The sequence below is a fragment of the Mobula birostris genome, chromosome 32, assembly GCF_030028105.1.
Source record: "Mobula birostris isolate sMobBir1 chromosome 32, sMobBir1.hap1, whole genome shotgun sequence".
NCBI classification, from domain to species: domain Eukaryota; kingdom Metazoa; phylum Chordata; class Chondrichthyes; order Myliobatiformes; family Myliobatidae; genus Mobula; species Mobula birostris.
Window position 1 is genome coordinate 15,866,288 of NC_092401.1, and position 20,376 is coordinate 15,886,663.

Genomic DNA, 20,376 nt, shown 5'->3' on the forward strand with positions numbered 1-20,376 from the left:
TTTTTGTAGTTTATCACATTTCACTTTTCTTTCCCAATTAATGAGTTAATTTCTTCACTCATTCCGCCAAGTCATAAATGATATTTTGCAACAGACCACGTATTTGTTTAAATTCACAGATTTGACTTTCTAATCCATCGCACTCTCAATTCCTTAACTGTGATAATACTGTGAACATCCAGCCAGTTTTTTTCTTTTCCCAATGACATTTTCTGGATCTTATTGCATTCTTTTGCAGTATCTTTTAAGAGTCACATTTCATTAGACTCAGCATTTCTGGTATGGCTCATCCTGATTTTTTTCCATTAATCTTAACAACTTGAAATGTTTTAATCAAGTGAGACCTCAAATCCTCAGTCATCTATTATTCTGTAGTAGATTTCATGACTTTGGTCATTGTCTTAATGCAATCTCGCAGGACACTTAATTTGTACATACTTTTTGTTACTTAGACTATGATCACAGTACCGTTGGATTGTGTTGAAATATTATGGATTACAATCAAAATATCATACGATTGTGATCAGGATTTATCTCAGGATTGCAATCAGTAGTTTTTTCTCACTGGATTGCAACTTAAATGTTTTATTAAGCACAAGATTTACAATCGAAAGGTTTCTTGGGCACTCCACCAATTAGTATAAATTTAATTTGAGCAGTTAGTATAAATTTAATTTCAATGCTGAACTGACTTTTCCAGCATAGAAACATATAATAAAGAGTATTCTTTCACTGTTAAACATCCATTCCTGCCTGTGGCCATCAAACTTTACAACTCCTCCTTTGGAGGGTCAGACACCCTGTGCCGATAGGCTGGTCCTGGACTTATTTCATAATTTACTGGCATAACTTACATATTACTATTTAACTATTTATGGTTCTATGACTATTTATTATTTATGGTGCAACTGTAACGAAAACCAATTTCCACCCGGGATCAATAAAGTATGACAATGACTATCAATGCAAGATCTAGCGATCGTTTAGGTGATTAAAAAATTAAGCAGGAAGCTCTTACCATCTTTTAAAATATGCATGCCAAAGGATTCTTCCAAGTCTTTAAGTCTTCACAACCATCCATCAACTACGACAAAACCCTTGGATTCTGATGTTTTTGATCAGAGGTTTTTTGGAATCAGAAATGAGGTATAAAACATTGTTAACAATTGTTTATAAACATTGCAAAAACAAAAAAGGCAGGAAGATGAAGCAGGAAGGAAGAGGTAGGGGGAGAGAGGGAAGGAGGGAGAGTTGAAAGAACAAAGGGGAAAGATACCAAACCAGTGTGCTGTGCCCCCTTATGCCAGACATTCTCTTCAAATTCTGTCGTTTGAATCAACCAGCCCGCATTCAAGTAATACTATACCTGCAACTGCAACCAAGTTGTTACAAAAGCAACTGAAAACACACTGAACAATTACATGTAAATAGGTAATTATATATAAAAAATACAAACAGGCATAAGAAAGTTAAAGTACAAAGAAAATAACAATTATACAGTCTAATCCAACAAAACTCAACACCATGCAAGGCATAACAGCCCACTTGATAAGCACTCTGTCCACAGCCATCACTGCATCACTAACAGAAAACAGCAGTGATTTGTACTATCTACCAACTACAGCTCATCACTACCTTAAGGGCAATTAGGAATGAGCAATTAAGTGCTGGCTGAGCCGACAAAGCCCTGGTCCCTTGAATAAAGAAAAAAAATAGGGGTGGCTAATGATTAGAACTGAAAATCTAAGGCCAAGCCTCGTGCTCTAATTCTAATATCCCTATTTGCAAATTAATTGCCCATCCTTGTATATTATTTTATCCAGAATAATTGTGGAAAATACAGGTTCCTCGTGTTTACATGTCTTGTCCCTTAGTGTTAGTTCCTTTGCCATTGATTCAAAATTGAGGACTTGCACAGTGATCTAGAAATTTAAGGCACAGTGAAGCCTGTGCTTCCTGCAAGAGAACCAAAATTAAATCCAGACTTGCTGCAGGAAAGAGGAAATTTATGAAAGCTATAAAGGTAGTTTCAAAAGCCTCAACTAAAATAATGTGCTTTTTAACATATAAAAATCAAGCATATAAATGGAAAGGTTAACAAATTTCAAGAGATAGTAGTTTAACAGATTTTCAGAGGAAATAATTTTATGCCTGTTCAAATAAATGCAATGTGAAGTCCCTTAAAAATAAAATTGGGAATAGAATTTAGAATTTATTTAATGTTACATCCATCCCACAACGTGAGGGAGTAAAATACTTCGCATTATGATTCTGTTGCAATGTACAGACATGTGAATTTCAAAGTCTAATGGCTTGTAGAAAGAAGCTGTCCCATAGCCTGTTGGTCTTAGCTTTAATGCGGTACCGTTTGACAGACTGAAGCAGCTGAAAGTGTCTGTGGTTGGGGTGACTGGTGTCCCCGATGATCTTCCAGGCCTTGTTTCTGCACCCGCTGCTATAAATGTCCTCAATGGAGGGGAGTTCATATCTACAGATGAGCTGGGCTGTCCATACCACTCACTGCAGTACCCAGCGATCATGGTTGGTGCAGTTTCTGTACCAGGCGGTGATACAACCAGTCAGTATGCTTTCAATAGTGCCCTGGTAGAAGATCTTGAGGATTTGGGGGCCCATGCAAAGCTTCTTCAGTTGCCTGAAGTGAAAAAGATGTTGTTGTGCTTCTTTTGCCACAAAGCCAGTGTGTACAGTCCAGGTGAGATCACCAGTGATGTGTATACCAAGGAACCTGAAACTACTCACCCTCTCAAATGCAGACCCATTGATGTTGATCGGGCCGAGTCGGTCTCTGTTCCTCCTATAGTCCACAGTCAGCTCTTTTGTTTTTCGGACATTGAGGAAGAGGTTGTTATCCTGGCACCACTGTGTCAACCTCTCCTCTGTAGGCTGTTACCGCTAGAAATAAGGTCGATCAAAGTTGTGTCATCTGCGAATTTGATCAGCAGATTGGAGCTGTGTGGCAGTACAGTCGTGGGGGTAAAGGGGGTAGAGAAGGGGACTCAGGACACAACCTTGGGGGGCACCTACCACCTGTCGGCAATGTGATAGGAAGTCTAGGATCCAGCTGCACAAGGTGGGGTGCAGGCTGAGGTTTCTGAGCTTCCTGTCAAGTCTGGAGGGAATTATGGTGCTGAATGCTGAGCTGTAGTCCAGGAACAGCATTCCAGTTTATCCATTCCTCTTCTCCAGGTGATTGAGGATGGTGTGTAGTGCTGTGGCTATGGCGTCATTGGTAGACTGGTTCCGTCGGTAGGGGAATTGTAGAGTGTCCAATGTGGGTGGTAGAATGCTGCAGATGTAGTCTTTAACCAGCCTCTCAAAGCATTTGCTTATAATTGAGATGAGTGTGACAGGGTGCCAATTCTTCAGGCATGCTACCTTGGTTTTCTTGGGTACAGGGACAATGATGGATGATTTGAAACATGAGGGCACTACACACTAGGAGAGGGAGAGATTAAAAATGTCCATAAACACACCAGCCAGCTGTTGAGCGCACACTTTAAGGACGTGCCCTGGGATATCGTCTGGCCCCACTGCCTTGTGGCTGTTGACACGTTGGGATATTCTGCGTACATCAGCCTCTGAGATGACCAAGGTGCAGGTCTCGTTGGTGCCCCTCCTCGGGGGTTCAGTCCTATCAACCTCGAATCGAGTGTAAATAAGCACTTAGCTCACCCAGGAGCGAGGTGGCAATGTTGGCTATACTGCTGCGTTTCCTCTTGAGGTCTGTGATGGTGTGCATCGAAAAGGAAAAAAGAAGGTCAAAATTGAAATTGTTGGAAGTTCCTTAATTATATTGTAATTAATTTCATAATTTGACTTTTCTTTCAAATTCCAAATGGTTCAAACCTGACTAATGTTTCAGCCAAAACCTATCACATTATGCACCAGTCAGGGGACTGTAGTTGCGAATTACTTCATAATTAAATTGCTTCTGTGCGCATTCTTTAAAAAAATTTAAACTCATTAAATCATCTGCAGCACTAACTCTTGTTTCAGTTCCCCTTTCCACCAATTCTGTCACTTGAAGGCAGTTTATGAACAACATTAATGGGATGGATTGAGGGACCTGAAACTCTACTTTTTTTTTTGGAGGAGTGGATGTCACTTTAAAACAGACTTCCAAGCATTTATAAATTTTTAGATAAAGTATTTGTGTATCTATAAGCTAACTCTTCGAAGAGGCCCAGATTGGAGGCTGAGCTGATTAAATCAAGAAGGGTTTGAGATATTACATAGTTATCTGTCCACTGAGCTTTCTGTTTGGTTCATTGTCCTGACCCTCTTTACTGATTTTTATTATACTTTCCAACATTCCGATGAGGTAATGAATTGACACCCCTCCACTCCAGATAGATTCTAAGTCCTACAAATGTTTGAAAATGAATGCTGTACTAGTCTCCTTAAAGTACATAGGAACTAATTCATTGCACTTGATCTGTGGGACACTGCAGAAGTTTAACGTGGCATTACATAAATTCAAATTAACCTAATACCTGTATTTGTTTTGACCGTTTGTTTATTTTTATTATTTTTACTTTATTTAGTGACATGGCATGGAGTAGGCCTTTCTGGCCCCTCAATCCATGCTGCCTCAGCAACCCCCGGCAAACATGATTAACCCTAACCTAATCACAGAACTATTTACCGTGACTAATTAACCTGCCTGATATGTCTTTGGACTGTGGGAGGAAACTGGAGCACCTGGGGCAAACACATGCATACCACGGAGAGGTCATACGGACTCCTTACAGACGGCGCCAGAATTGAACTCTGCCGTGCCCCAAGTTGTAATTGCGTCACGCTAACCGCTATGGTGCTGTGGCACCCTAACTTCAGAGAAGTCCTATAAGTACATTGCAAACTTTGGAAATGCATGTTATGTTCTTGAGCAACATTATATGTACAGCCACGCAAGCAACTTTTAGGGTCGAATTCATTTACCATTGTTTAGTTTACTTGGCGAGCCAATTCTGTCTCATGATGGTAAAGCTCTCTGCAGAAATGTTGGTTGACTGGCTCCGTAATGAATGAAATAGTTCTGATTTGTAGAACCCCTGAAGTATTAACTTATTGTACAGTCATCGATGTAGGGCAACTACTATAATGATGAGATAAGAACACCCTGATGGATATGCTCCCAGTGTATGGAAGATGGAAATCATTGTTCTTGACAAATTAAATTTCATTCTGCAATTGATTTTATCCAGCAATTAATTTATTTTGTCTTTTTTGTTGCTTCTTAGAAATTCAAGCTCCAGAAACTCCCAAGTACAGATTTCGAAAACGTGATAAAGTAATGTTCTATGGCCGCAAGATCATGAGAAAGGTATGAAGGCATGTCTAATTGAGGGCATAATAGTCTACAGCGAATGAATATGCCAGATATTACTTATTCCTGTTGTTCAAGATTTAACCAAAGTAAGGGTGACTGGACCAGAAACCTTGGTTTGGGGTGTTTCTAATAACATTCTTGTTCTGGAAATATTTTGGAATTGAAATTATTATTGTGACGTGCACTGAGGTAAAATGGAAAAATTTAATTGCATGCTATTCATAGAGATAATTTCATTACAACAGTGCCTTGAGATAAAACAAAGGAAATAATATAATTCAGAATTAAGTGTTACAGTTGAAGAAAAGGCTGTGCAGGTAGATAATAAGGTGTGAAGCCATAATGAGATAGGTTGAGAGCCCACCTTCCACTACCACCAATCCAGAGTCCACTTGGCTAGGACACACTGTTGTAACTTTCTGGACCAGCCCACCATGCAGAATCTTATCAAAGATCATGCTAATGTCCATGTAGACAATATCTATTGCCCTGCCCAGATCAATCCTCTTTGTCACCTCTTCAAAAATGCTCAGTTAAATTAATGAGCAATTTCCCACACACAGCCATGCTGACTATCCCTGATCAGTCCTTACCATTCCAAATGCAGTTAAATTCTATCATTTGAGTGCCTGCAGTATCTTACCACCACTGGCATTAGGGTCACTGCTTGCCCTTCATTTGCCGTCAGTAGGTATATTTAATGTCAGAGAAATGTATACAATATACATCCTGAAATTCTTTTTCTTTGCAAACACCTACGGAAATGGAGTGCCCCAAAGAATGAATAAGAGTTAAATGTTAGAACCCCAAAGCCTTCCCCAACTCCCCCTCCCACACATAAGCAGCAGCAAAGTAACGACCCCCACTTCCCCCACCAGCAAAATCATTGGTACCCCACCATCAAGCACTCAAGCGTGCAGCAAGCATCAATAAAGACACAGACTTGCAGTACCTCAAAGACTATTCGTTTAGCTGGTATTCAACATACCACAGGCTCTCTCTCCCTAATAAGGGAAAAAGAGGTGTCCCCATTTCACAGCAAGAAGGGAGACAACAAAGCATCTCGCTGACTTATGGTGTTAGAAGAAGTCTGTTGTGTCGCTTTTTCTGATCTCTGTGCCCAAAGAACTCAGGTCTCCGGGCACACAGCCAGCAGCCAGTTCACTGCTTATGATCTTCCGTCTCCCACGATGCATCAGGCAGCGACAGTTCCACAAAGAACCAAAGTCAGTGTGTAACTCCAGAGCAGGGTCTTTAAAAGAACCTTGAAAGGGAAAAAAGAGATATCAAAGATAGAAATAGAGCTGTTTCCAAAGATGTAAACAAAGGAGACGCCGTTAGGCGCCATCATCCCTCCTAAGCTCAACCTCCCTCTTGTGCCATCTTTTAACTACTTGTGTCTAACAATGAAACAAGTGTTTCTGCTCAGAAGCTATTCCCTGTAAGGTCCTACGATATTCTTGGTCCAAGCCCTGGGGATTTATCTACTTGTATGTCCCTCAGGACCACCAATGCCTCTTTTGTAATGTTGACATGTTTCAGGTTCTTCTCACTGTTGTCTTCCATGAATTCACTAACACCATGACCTTCCCTACATTAAATACAGATGAGAAGTATTCATTGAAGACCTCATCCATCTCCCATGGCTCTCCCATAGATGAGCACACAGTTCCTTAAGAGGGCTTATCCTTTCCCCTCCTCCTGATGAGGTCCTGATCAAGGATCTTGGCCTGAAACATTGACTATTTGTTCTACTCCATAGATGCTACTTGACTTGCTGAGTTCTTCCAGCATCTGCAGAATCCCTTGTGGTTGTTCTCTCCCTTATTGCTCTTTTGTGTTAATAAATCTTTTAAAATTACTTACCTGATCTGCCAAGCATATCTCATCTCTTTTTGCTTTTAGATTTCGTTCTTATCCTTCTACATCCCTCATGGAATCATTTAGTTTTAGCAGCATGTACCTGTCCTGCAGCTCCTCTTTCCTGAGCAGAGCCTCAAAAACCCTCATCAGCGACATTAATCCTGCCGGCCCTGCCCTTCACTTTTACAGGAACATGTTCCATCATCCGGGATGTCAAGTTGTGCCATCAATCAGTGTTGAATGAATGCTGCAGAGTAGTTCTAGTTGACACCACTCAGTCAGCCTGACTAAATGAAGCCAGATGGTAGTTGAAGTGATTTGTGTGCTTTATGGATTGGGAAGTTGCAGGGTATTTTCTGAGGTTGTGAAGTTCTGGGCATAATTTGAAATATCGCATGCTCATTTGTCTTGAGTTTTCTGTTTTTAAAAAAAATTGTTAAAATTTTGTTTTAAAACTCTCAAAGTAAATCAAATATCATGTTATGCTATCAAGCCCTTTCACTTAGATTAGATTCAACTTTATTGTCATTGTGCCGAGTACAGATCCAAAGCCAATGAAATGCATTTAGCATCTGACCAGAAATGCAAAGAATAATGTTATTTACAAAATAACTGCGAATAAAAAAAGTGCTACAGCACACAAATATAAGAGTACCGAGACAGTACAATATGGATGCAATACTGCTTAGCGCTGTGATGAGAGGTTCAGCGGTGTCCCAGCCACAGGGAAGAAGCTGTTCCTGTGCCTGCTGGTGCGGGAGTGGAGGCTCCTGTAGCGCCTACCAGATGCGAGGAGAGTAAAAAGTCCATGGTTAGGGTGAGATGCATCCCTGATAATGCTTTTTGCCCTGCCCAGTCAGCGTTTATGGTAGATATTCTCAATGGTGGGTAATTGGGTGCTGATAATCCACTGGGCAGTTTTCACCACACACTGGAGTGCTTTGCAGTCCAATACGGGACAATTGCCATACCACACTGAGATGCAGTTGGTGAGTATGTTCTCAATGGTACAGCGGTAAAAGTCTGTCAGTATCTTGGGACAGAGGTGAGCTTTCTTCATGCTCTGCAGGAAATAAAGGTGCTGTTGCGCCTTTTTGATTAGGATGGAGGAGTTCAGGGACCAGGTGAGGTCCTCGGAAATGTGGACACCAAGGAATTTGAAGCTTGATACACGCTCCACTACAGTTCCGTTGATGTAGATGGGGGCGTGAGTGTGACTCCTGGCATGCCTGAAGTCCACAATAATCTCCTTGGTCTTCTGGGTGTTAAGGGCCAGATTGTTGTCAGCACACCACGCAGCCAGGTGCTGGACCTCGTCCCTGTAGGCCGTCTCGTCACCCCTCTGATCAGACCAACCACCGTGGTGTCGTCTGCGAACTTGATTATGGTGTTAGAACCATGTACAGGAATGCAGTCATAGGTGAAAAGGGAGTACAGAAGAGGGCTCAGCACACAGCCTTGAGGCACGCCGGTGTTCAGGGTGAGAGTGGAGGAGGAGGAGAGAGTGCCTTAAGAATAAACATTTTTTATCAAATTTAACTGTTGCTATTATATCCTGCTTTACATGTCAAGGTTTTGCTGTCAGCAGAAAGTTGTCCGCAGTTATGTAATGTTCTCTGGCAGGGATTTCTCCATTCCCAGTGCCTTCTGTAGTCAGGTGTCAGCTCTAAAGGGTGCCTGATATTCAGCAACAGGAGTGTTATCAAGCACCATTAGATGCTGGTGCCAACGAAGGATTCTCACAAACAGCAAACTGGACACTCAAAGACACCTTGAGATTTTTAGTTGAACTAGTTATGTCTTTTTAAAGTAAGGTAAAAGATGATACATAATTTTTATATCAGTATTTTGAAATCTTTATTATACATTCTCTACAGCATTAATGTATGCTTAAGGGTTTGTTAAACAGTAGACATTTGTACACCATTAAAATGGGTACCTTAAGATATGAGACTTGATATTTTAAATGCCAATTTATAAAAAATGTCAGTAAAAATTCTGTGCAAGTAGATATAAATTGATTGCTGAAGGGTTTGATGGTAACAGTTTCAGACAGCCCACCCAATGGAAGAGCACAGAATCATTGAAAGCAGCTTTTTGAATTTGCTTAGACATGGGCACCCTCTATAATCCCTTTTGCAGTTTTCCTGTTACTACAGTCACAGAATCTAGGACATTGTGATTAGTTCAACGGTACGTGGAAAACTCATCCTCTACTGCATTGAGCGACTTTTTAAAACTGACTTTGCCAAAGAATATTCAGAGTCATAATCATATTGTCATAGAATAGCAGGGGAAAGGTTTGTTTGATTGTTTATTTATTTACTGGCATGCTGCACGGAGTAGGCCCTTCCCACCCTTCGAGCTGTGCCACCCGGCAATCCCCCAATTTAATCCTAGCCTAATCATGGGACAACTTACAATGATGAATTAACCTACCAACTGGTATGTTTTTGGACTGTGAGAGGAAACCTGAGCACCTGGAGGAAACCACGCGGCTACGGAGAAAATGGGTAAACTCCTTACAGACAGTGGCAGGAATTGAACCCAGGTCACTGGGACTGTAAAGTATTGTGCTAACCACTATGCTACTGTGCTGCCCTATTTGTGCTTGGCTGTAGTAAGTAGTTGCCTCTTTACCAGTTCTCAAAAATACTATTAAACCTGAAGATCAGTTGCTCAGTTTTAAAATATGTGAATAGTTCGCATTTAGGTTTAGGTTTTCACACTGTCAATATAATGTGTGATGCATTGAAGTATGGCTTGTGGTTGTCTTTTTTTTTAAGGTATCCCAATCCACATCTTCCTTTGTTGGAACTTCGATAAGAACAAGAGTGAAAAGAAAACAAAAAATGCTAATCATTGCAAAACGGTACGGCTTTGAGTATATACTGTTTGTATATGGAATGGTTGTTGCTCCGGAACGGGTAACTTTGCATAATAACTGTCTTAGAGGCATGATAATCATCATGGATGATAATCACCCAGACTTACAACATGCTTCTTGTAATCGAGATGTAACAGGACAAAATGTGAAGCTAAATTCAAGAAAGCTGTTCATGACCTGATAGTAATAAGACTGAGAAACTTCATGTCCGTCTTAAAGCCTAACTGGTTCTCTAATGTCAAGCAACAGGGCCCATAGATGTATCTTTACCCCCCATTATCCATATGTTGAGATCAGGTTAAATAAAAATGTGCGTAGAAGGTTGATTGATCATTTGTAAAACACGCAAAATGCTGGAGGAACTCAGCAAGTTAAGCAGCATTTATGGAGGGGAATAAATAGTTGATATTTTGGGCCTAGTCCTCTCATCAGTGTCATGACTTCCTAAGTTCCCCCAATATTTTCTGTGTGTTGCTGAAGATTTCCAGCATTTGCAGAACCTCTTGTGTTTATGATGGATCATTTGAACTCTTTCCCTCTAGAACTAAGGCTGCTGCTCTGACCTAGTCCAATTCAACCTTTTATTCTTATCTTTTTCATGAAGTCTCATTACACTGAAAAAGATGCGGTAGATCTGAGCTGAGAATTTTAATGAGGAAAGATCAGATAAGCTGTGATTGTTTCCTTTACTGCCCTGTAAACTTTCTAAAGATTTCCTACCCCAGGCAACACGTGTTATTTTATTCATAGGCATATGATGGTATTTCTCACTGTCTTTTGAAGTGCAGCACTGACTTGGCTGACCTTCCCATCTAATTATGTTACTGATGGTTAACTTCACTGAGCTGCTTCCCATCCAGCTCTCCCAATCTTTTGTCAAAGTTCCCTTCCCTGCATTGCCACCTGAAAACATTATCCAGGCACCAATTTCCACTATTTTGTGTAGAAGGCCCTGTCATGCCTCATCACTCACTTGGTTCCTCCTTTAATAAATCAGTCTCCCAGAGAACATTCTCTTTCTTCTGGTCTTGCACAATTGTTTTATATTATAAATTCCACACATGGGTCATTTGTCACATGTCTACTGGCCACTGTCTTCAACCCTTTACCATCCTTGTATGAGTGCATTGTTTATCTGATATTTAATCTTTATTGAGATGCATTGTCCTGCAGATAAATACTGCAAAACTGGTCATCTTTACCTTTGCTGCAAACTCCCCAGCTGCCTGGTGACAGAACTGGATTGTTTACATCTTAAATGATTTACTAAAATGTCTTCTCTATCAGAAGTTCATGAAACTGTAGTATCATCAGGATACCCTCCTGTCTCTGTGCTTCTGCCACTAACTAAACACAAGGGTAGCCTCCTTCTCTGTCCTCCCCGCACTGTCTTGCCTTTTTTGATTTTATGTTGGCTTCTAGTTTCCAATGTCTTAATCTGAAAATTCGCACACTTGTATCTGAGTATCTTAAATGCTATTCAATTCTCCATCTACCTCCATTCTCCAATGGAGAAGGGACAGCATTTTAAGAAATGCATTGTCTCTGAGGCTTCTTGTCATAATCTTATCCAGATCCTGATAAGTGTGATTATTATTTTCTATGATTTATTTTATATGTTGACCTGTTACTTTGGTTGAACATTTTGGTGAGTTTGTGTTGCCTCAGCAATATTCGTCGCACAGTGGGTGCCAAAAGGATTGAAGACACAAGACTAGTTGCTGGAAACCAGAGCAGCAATCAGCTAGGGGAACTTAGTGGTTTGAACAGCTTCTGGGAGAGAGAAATGAGGAAGGAACTGCTGATTTTCAGGTCAAGACTGCAGGGTGTTTTGACTCTTATCTCTATGTCAACAATTCTCTCTCTTCCCCCCACCCCCCCCAACTTCCTTCGTGCACACAAATGCTGCTTGACCCACTGAGTTCCTCCAGTTGATGTTGTCAAAAGAACAAGGTCGTTTGACTCAGAAAATATCTGATAGGGCAGCAGCAATCAAAAGGTGCTTGAAGAGACGATGAGAAAATGAATGGTCGAGGACCATTGCTCAGAATACTCAGTGAGCTAGGTCTTGCAGTAGTTGTGTTTTGCTGTAATTTGCAGTAAGCTGCTGCCTCCATGTGTTCTTGTGTTAACAAAATTACAGTAAATGTGAAGGAATACTGTGTTGGTATTGACGCTGTTAGAAGGGAAACCACCTGCAGTAATGCTAAAATACTTTCTTATAAACAGTGTTAAATAAGTATTTTAATAGTTTTAATTCCTTTTTAAAATTCAACATATAATATTGTCTTATTTTGTTATTTTACATGAAGTATTTTCTAAGTGTTGGGAGTACTAGTGCATAAATCCAGTTGGGTTAATACCACCAAGCCAGTAGTGCTGGTGATAATCTAGCACTGAGCAGAAGTAACCGAGCAACATTCAGACTATTAGGGATTTCGATTAAAGCGCAGCATGTCACATCACACATGACTCTGCTTCTACATGCTGATTGGCAGAACAGTGAGCTTAGTATAATACCTGACATAAGTTATCAGTGAGTTGCTTGTCTGGTAACCCTGTGCTAAGAACAGTTTTATTAGTTGGAAGCTTTTTCCTTCATTCTTGTTCCCTCTTACCTCATTCCTTTTGGGTCGGACTGCTTATAGAGGATGCCTTTCACGTGAGCTAGGATATTGGACAGTTTGTCTTTCCGTAATGATTTGCTGAATGTCATTGTTTTTGTAGAAAAGATAACCACCTTGTGCCTCCTTTAGAGAATAGCATCAGTGTAGATATGGAACTTCTGGATGACTGAACAATATTTAGTATTTTTATGTATTTTACGTAAGTCAAGTACATCATTACATTGTTAAGTAAGTTGATGTGCTTTGTCTGCTTGTATCTGCCACCTTGAGTGTAAATCCTGTTCTCTGCATTCATCTCTCCATTTCTTTTAAAGGCATTTCTCCATCTTCTATAATTTCCACAGGTTTTTGCACATTAGTAAGGAAGTTCCAACCCTTCAACCAAAGGAGCCCCCACCCTCGGTTCTTGAGGCTGATTTAACTGAATTTGATGTTGCCAGCTCACACTTGCCTTTGGAAGTACTGTATATGCTGAAAAATGTCAGGTAACATTTGGAAGCTTTAACTTATTTCATCTACACTGTTACTAATTGTCAGTGATTCTTTGTATACTGAATTAGTATTGTGTTTAAATTGATGGAAAAAAAGTTGCAGCAACTTTAGGGTGCAGCTTTTCCCAAGGAGAATAAGGATCAAGCACATGCTCTATTAACACTCACCCATTTCTTTTGCGCCATGTGGTCTGTCTTTGAATAGATTGAATCATCTTGCTAAGGCTACTTGTCAAAAATTCCCAAACCCACAGATTTTGCTGTAGCTTTTGTAAATAAGTTGGCAGAGGTGTTTTAAGTTTAAGGGAAACAGTAACAGCTCCTTCATTATTTAACAAACACAGAACATAAAGCGTGGTAATAATGTAATTACGTCATCACATCAGACCATAAACTAAGTGAGTAATGCAAAAAGAGTGTAAAAAATAGTGAGGTAGTGTTTAACAAACACACTTGTAGATTTGCAGGGTTATTTGCAGATGTATAGCAGCAACATATGGGAATCACTACATATCTCTCTGCTTCCTGTACTATGGCGCCCGATTGCAGCTGTGCGGTGGTATTCAGATGATTGCTCGAGCTCTGAAGTACAAGAGATTGGTGAGCCCCAGCAGTTTGGCCCCTCATCCTGTAGTATCTGGGAGACCTAGCCAAAATCAGGGCTGAGTGACTACTTGTCACTGGTGAAGAAGCTGGGTGAAAACTGATGTAGAAAATTGATAAACTAGACTAATATAGAAGCAACACCACAAAATGCTGGAGGAACTCAGCAGGCCAGGCAGCATGTATGGAAAAGAGTATAATCGACGTTTCGGGCCAAGATGTCGACTGTACTTTTTTCCATAGATGCTGCCTGGCCTGCTGAGTTCCTCCAGCATTTTGTGTGTGTTTCTTGGATTTCCAGCACCTGCAGATATTCTCTTGTTTGTGATTAGACAAATACAGATTTGACCTTATAGAGCTTGTTTTGAATGGATTGTAGCCTTGCTTATTGGAATCTTTACTTGTATGGGAAAGCATCTGCAACTGAAAATATCGTAAAGTCAGCATGTTTTCTAAAGGGAATGTTATGCTTGTCAGATGTTATAGAATTCATTAAATAAGTAAAAAAATAAGCATGAATGATGCAAAGGATTAAGGTGTGACAGCCTCCTAACTAGGGTTAGTATGCTGAGTTGGGGATGAGAAATAGAATGATGGTAAAAACTAAACAAAGTGTTGCAAGTGCACAAGTATTCAACTTTCAAAGTAAGTAATGAAAGAAAGGTCTGCCCCATGTTAACAAAAAATATAATTATTTAAGTGGATCTTGATGTGGATCTGTTCTATATTTAGCTGAGATGCTGGATTTTCAGTAATACATTGTAAAGTATCTAATCAAAAGACGGTCTATTCTTCAAGCCTTCATTGCCACAGTATACTGCATGAGGCCATCTATCTTGTACAGAAGCTCCACCTGCTTTTTTTATATAGGGATTCTCTAATTTTATTGCCAAATATTGGTTTAATTGACGGTCTTTCCATTGAATCTTGTGTTCACAGGGTCTTGGGCCATTTTGAGAAGCCTCTGTTTCTGGAGCTGTGTAAGCACATGGTCTTCCAACAGTTTCAGCAAGGAGAGTACGTCTTTAAACTGGGCCAGGCAGACAACAGCATCTACGTAGTCCAGGATGGCAAACTGGAGCTCAGCTTGATGGGACCTGTAAGTCAATCTCCACATTAATTGCCTGGGAAATATTCTCTCTCAGTTATTGTTTTCAATGCTCCCTTCTCCAAGGAGCTTGTTCTGCTCTTAGTTTTGCACATCAATTACAGTGGCCCCTATGCTGCTGGGATAGAGCTAATTTGGATTTCTTTTAATTCCTTCACAAGCACTTCTGCTGAGACTTAACACATTGGTTGCACTGAATTACCCCCTAAAATGACCAACAAGCTGTGTTATTTCAGAAGGCAGTTTACAAATAAAATATGTAGTTAAGTCTGCAGTTGCATATAAGATAGACCAGGTAAGAAACACAAGAGATCTTAAGCAACACACACAATGTTAGAGGAGGTGAAATCCTGCTGAAGGATTTCAGCCGGAAAAGTTGACTCTGCTTTTTTTCCATTGATGATGCCTAGCCTGCTGAGTTCCTCCAGAATTTAGATTAGATTAGATGATGAGGACACTCAGTCCTCGTTTATTGTCATTTGGAAATGCATGCATGCATTAAGAAATGATACAATGTTCTTCCAGAGTGATATCACAAAAAAAACAAGACAAACCAAAGACTAAAACTGACAAGACCACATAATTATAACATATAGTTACAGCAGTGCAAAGCAATACCATAATTTGATAAAGAGCAGACCATGGGAACGGTAAAAAACAGTCTAAGTTCCAATCGACTCCCGATAGTCCCTGATAGCAGGCTGCAGAAGGGAGAAACTCTCTCTGCCATAAACCACCAGGCTCCGACAACTGTTGATTCATTGGAAGCACCCAGCCACAGTCTGTCCGAAAACTTCGAGCCTCTGACCAGCCCTCTGACACCGAGCACCATCTCTACCGAGTGCTTCGACCCCGTCCCAGCCGCTGAGCAACAAGCAAAGCCGAGGATTCGGGGCCTTCCCCTCTGGAGATTCTGGATCACACAGTAACACCGGCAGCGAAACAGGCATTTCAGAAGTTTCTCCAGATGTTCCTCCGTTCTCTCACATCTGTCTCCATCAAATCAAGGTTGTGCACGGCACCCTACTTGACAGATTACAGATATCATTCACCGGAGTGGCCGTGCAAGCTGCGTCGGGCCGCCATCTTCTCCTCCCTTCAGCAACTTTTGTGCATGTTGCTTGAATATCCAGCATCTGCAGATTTTCTCTTGTTTGTGAAGAGTATACTGTATTGTTTAGTATCTTACTAGCAGTGATTGCTCATCTTTGCATGGTAAACTTCTTATTTAGTCCTCAGCTTGAACTGTTTAGCCACTCAGTCCTCTGACTGAGGAACCTGGATTCTTGCTCAAGAAGCAGCACGTTTAACTCATTCAAAATAGCTTCCAGAAATTAAATTCTGCTGCCCTGAGTCATACTCTCCATCAAACATTCTTCTGTTCTTTGATTCCAGTTTCCATACATGTTTTATTTTCAAATCTCCTCCCCTCTACTTATGGTTGTAAGCTATAACTAAAGCATTAAAAGCAAAACTTGTGGATTCCAGTTCCAGAGACAAATCTGTGCTGGGTTTTCCACCATCAAGTAAAAAGTATTTCTGTATTTCTGCCAGTTCAGTAGAAAGCACTAATGAATTTGGTTTGATCTGAAGATTCTCAAATAACTTGTACCTCAAACTGCTGCCAAATTCATAGTCCCTTACCCCACACTGCTTGTTTCTACATCCTACCCAGGGTCGACAAACCTGACTAACCAGGTTGGCCCATTGCCTCTGCTTGCTCCTGCCTCAATGAACTCGTATCTCCATACTTCAACTCCATTCTATCCTCCTTGGTTCAGTCTCTTCCCACCTACATCCGTGACACTTCACATATTCTCGATTTATTAGTAATTTTTCAAATCCCTGGCCCTGAAAAAGGCCTTAAAGCTTCTTCTTGACAAAACACCGGACTGGGTCCTCTACCACCCTTCTCCATCTTGCAGAGCTGATCCTCACCCTCAACATTTTCTCCTTCGGATCCTCCCATTTTCTACAAACTTAAGCCATGGGCCACAGTTATGCCTCCCTCTTTGATGGTTCCTTGGAACAGTCCCTGTTCCAAGCCTTCCCGGGTAATGCTTCCCAACTCTCTGCTACATTGATGACTGCTTTGGTGCTGCTTCATGAACCTATGCTGAGCTCATCAATTTTATCAACTTTGTCTCCACCCTGCTCTTAAATTCAATTGATCCATTTCTGACATCTCACTCTCCTTTCTGGATCTCGCTGTCTCCATCCCTAGAGACAAATAGTCAACCATGTCCCATGGTTATCTTGCCTATACCTCTTCCCACCCTGTCTCCTGTAAAAATGCTATTCCCTTTTCTCAGTTCTTTCATCTCTGATGCATTAGTTCCCAGGATGAGGCTTTCCTTTCCAGGACATCAAAGATTCCTCCTCCATCAAAGAATGGGGTATCCCTTCCTCTGCCATCATTACTACCCTTCTCCATTTCCCAAACATCTGCACTTACTCTGTCTTCCGACCACCTTAAAAGTTCCTCTTCTTACCTACCACCCCATGAGCCTCCGCATCCAGCACATCATTTTCCACAACTTCTACCATCTCCAATGGGATCCTACTATCAAACATATCTTTACCTCCTCTCCCCCACCCCCCCACCTCAGCTTTTCGTTCCCTTCATGATTCCTGTGTCCATTCATTCCTCCCCACTAATTTCCCTCCCAGCATTTAATGCTGCAAATAGCCAAAGTATTACACCTGTCCATTCACTTCCTCCCTCGCCTCCATTCAGGGCCATAAGCCGTCCTTCCAGGTGAGGCAACACTTCACTTGCAAATCTGCTGGGGTCATTTATTGTGTCTGGTGCTCCCGATGCGGCCTCCTCAGCATTGGTGTGATTCAGTGTAAATTGGGGGACCACTTTGTCACGCACCTCCACCAAAAGTGGAACTTTCTGGTGGCCAGATGTTGTAATTCCGATTCTCATTCCTGTTGTGACATGTCAGTCTATCACCTCCTCTTGTGCCTTCAGCGTGGAAGAGCAAATCTTATATTCCATCTGAATAACTTCCAACATGATGACATGAATATCGATTACTCCTTCCGATGATGAAAAAAATTCCATTCCCCTCCCCTTTTCTATTCCCTTCTCTGGCCTCTTCTCACCTGCCTATCATCTATCATCTCCCTTGGGCCCCCCTTTTCCTTCCCTTTCTCTTAAGGTCACTCTCCCCTCCTATCAGATTCCTTCTTCTCCAGCCCTTTATTTTTCCTGTGCACTTGGCTTCATCTGTTACCTTCTAGCTGTCTTCCTTCTCTTCCCCCACCTTTTTATTCTGGTGTCTTCCCCCTTCCTTTCCAGTCCTGAAAAAGGATCTTATTCTGAAACATCGACTGTTTATTTATTTCCATAGATGCTTACTGACCTGCTGAGTTCCTCCAGCATTTTGTGTGTGTTGCTTTGGATTTTCAACACCTGTGGAATTTCTCAAGTTCACCATTTTTAAATTGTTTGAAATATGAAATGTGGCTTATAAGACCATTGAAGAAAGGGCATAAAAAACAGACTGCTGGACAGACAGCTGCCGAGGAGGGGGTTGGGAGTGGGAAGGAATTTTTAATTGAGGTTGAAAGGAGAAATAACTTGCTAAGATACAGGTGAGTACATTTCACTAAGGAAGACTTAAAAGATGGTGTAACCCATTCTAGCACCATGAAGAGTTTGTGTGTGGCTCACCTCAATAATGGGGAATAGTCATTTTTGAAGGATTTGTTTATTAGTGCAGAGCCAAATGGAACTCTGTTTTATTGAAAATATTTTTGTTTAGTGTGATTTTTAGAAGCATTTACAAATGTGAAAAACTGGGTCATTTCCAGCTATCAAGTCCTATTGATCCATACAAACACCTATTGATTGTTCCCAAAATATGGCCTTGTGCTAATGTTTGTTCATTATTGTATTGGGGTGAAAGGTTATGCTGAACATTAATTTCTTCACCATGAAGGAGTTTGCCATGGTGTGATTGTGGGAATGGATACTGAGCTCGTGCTGGAAATTTTGTTGTAAATGTATCTGTTTCAAAGCCATTATCGTATCAATGTTATATCATTATCATTCTTTTCCTGCAGGAAGGTAAAGAATGTGTGGTAAAGGAGGTTTTTCCTGGCGACAGTGTGCATAGTTTGCTCAGCATTCTTGATGTCATTACTGTAAGTTACTGCATTTTGACATCTTGTTTCCTGGTTTTAAAATATGCCCCATAAGCAGGGTTGGTAAATGAGTTTTGGGTCTAAAAATGTTTTAACTCAGTAACCTCCCAGATTTGATTCTCAATAACTGGTTTAAGTTGGAGAAACTTAGATCCAGAGCTAGGTGATATTGTGGTCTGAGGAGGATGCAGAGAGGTTTAGTGGAAATATACACAGAATAAGTATCGGGACAAGGAGGTAGCTGATAGAATATAATATATATTCTGTAGAAAAAAAATAGCAAGCTGGAGTATTTAATAGTGTGAGTTTAGCTGGTGTTTAGAGGAACTTAAATGTACACTGAAAGTGCAGATGCAAAGACAGTAGGTGATTAGGTAAGTAAGCAATACATTGGTATTTTTAGATGGAGTAATACTATAGAAAACTCTCGCGATTTAGGGTTGTGATAATGATCGGCAGTGGTTTCAGGAAAACTTAACAACATTTATGCATTTATCATTGTGATACTTGCATGTATTTGGATTGCAAGTTTTGCATTCAAGCCTGTCTCTACAAATGCAGCTTTATCCAGTGAGGAGTGCTGCCTCAGCTTCCACGACCTTGGTTCAGTCTTGACTTTGGATTCTGTCTGTGTGGAGATTGCACATTCTCTCTGTGAATATGTACGTTTCCGTGCCCCCCCCCCCCGCCCGGGGTGCTTCACTTTCCACCCATAAATCAAAGATGTATGCAGTTAGTAGGCCAATTAGCCACTAAATTACCCCTATTCTAGCAGAAATTAGATAGGATTAATGTAGGATTGATATAAATGGATGCTTGATACTCTGCTGAGACTCAATGAGTCAAGGGACCAAATTCCGTCTCTATAACAGTGGATCCAGGGCTGCCTGTTAGAATGGAGAGCTTGTGTCTTTGACTGTTAAATAGATAATGGTGAGTGTTCTGTGTCTTGACCCAGAGTTGCAGTTGGCTTTTTTTTTGGGAGTTCTTTCATGGTTTATTTTCCATAGGATTTTTGGATGCAATAAGGGTATCAATGCTTACTTGTTCCAGGGTCACCAACGACCATACAGAACTGTGTCAGCTCGAGCTATTGAAGTATCAACTGTACTTTGCTTACCGGTGGAGGCATTCCAGGCAATTTTTGAGAAGTATCCTGAAAGTTTGGTGAGGGTGGTGCAGGTGAGAGCATTATTTGAATTGGGTTTCATACATCCATACATCCACTCATACAAACATAGATATGCAACATAGGGACACAGACATTTTCATTAATAGTTGCATAGTTT

At 40.9% G+C, this 20,376-nt stretch overlaps 1 protein-coding gene across 8 annotated transcripts in view; it reads left to right on the forward strand.

Annotated features, from left to right (window-relative positions):
• pnpla6 (patatin-like phospholipase domain containing 6) overlaps positions 1-20,376 on the forward strand; it is a 196,591-nt gene that overhangs the window by 48,541 nt on the left and 127,674 nt on the right. For all 8 annotated transcript variants that reach the window (XM_072248096.1, XM_072248099.1, XM_072248098.1 and 5 more), the window contains 6 exons: positions 5,265-5,347; positions 10,003-10,088; positions 13,075-13,215; positions 14,764-14,923; positions 19,007-19,087; positions 20,141-20,269. In XM_072248096.1, the coding sequence (XP_072104197.1) occupies positions 5,265-5,347; positions 10,003-10,088; positions 13,075-13,215; positions 14,764-14,923; positions 19,007-19,087; positions 20,141-20,269 (680 nt within the window). The remainder of the gene's footprint in view (positions 1-5,264; positions 5,348-10,002; positions 10,089-13,074; positions 13,216-14,763; positions 14,924-19,006; positions 19,088-20,140; positions 20,270-20,376) is intronic.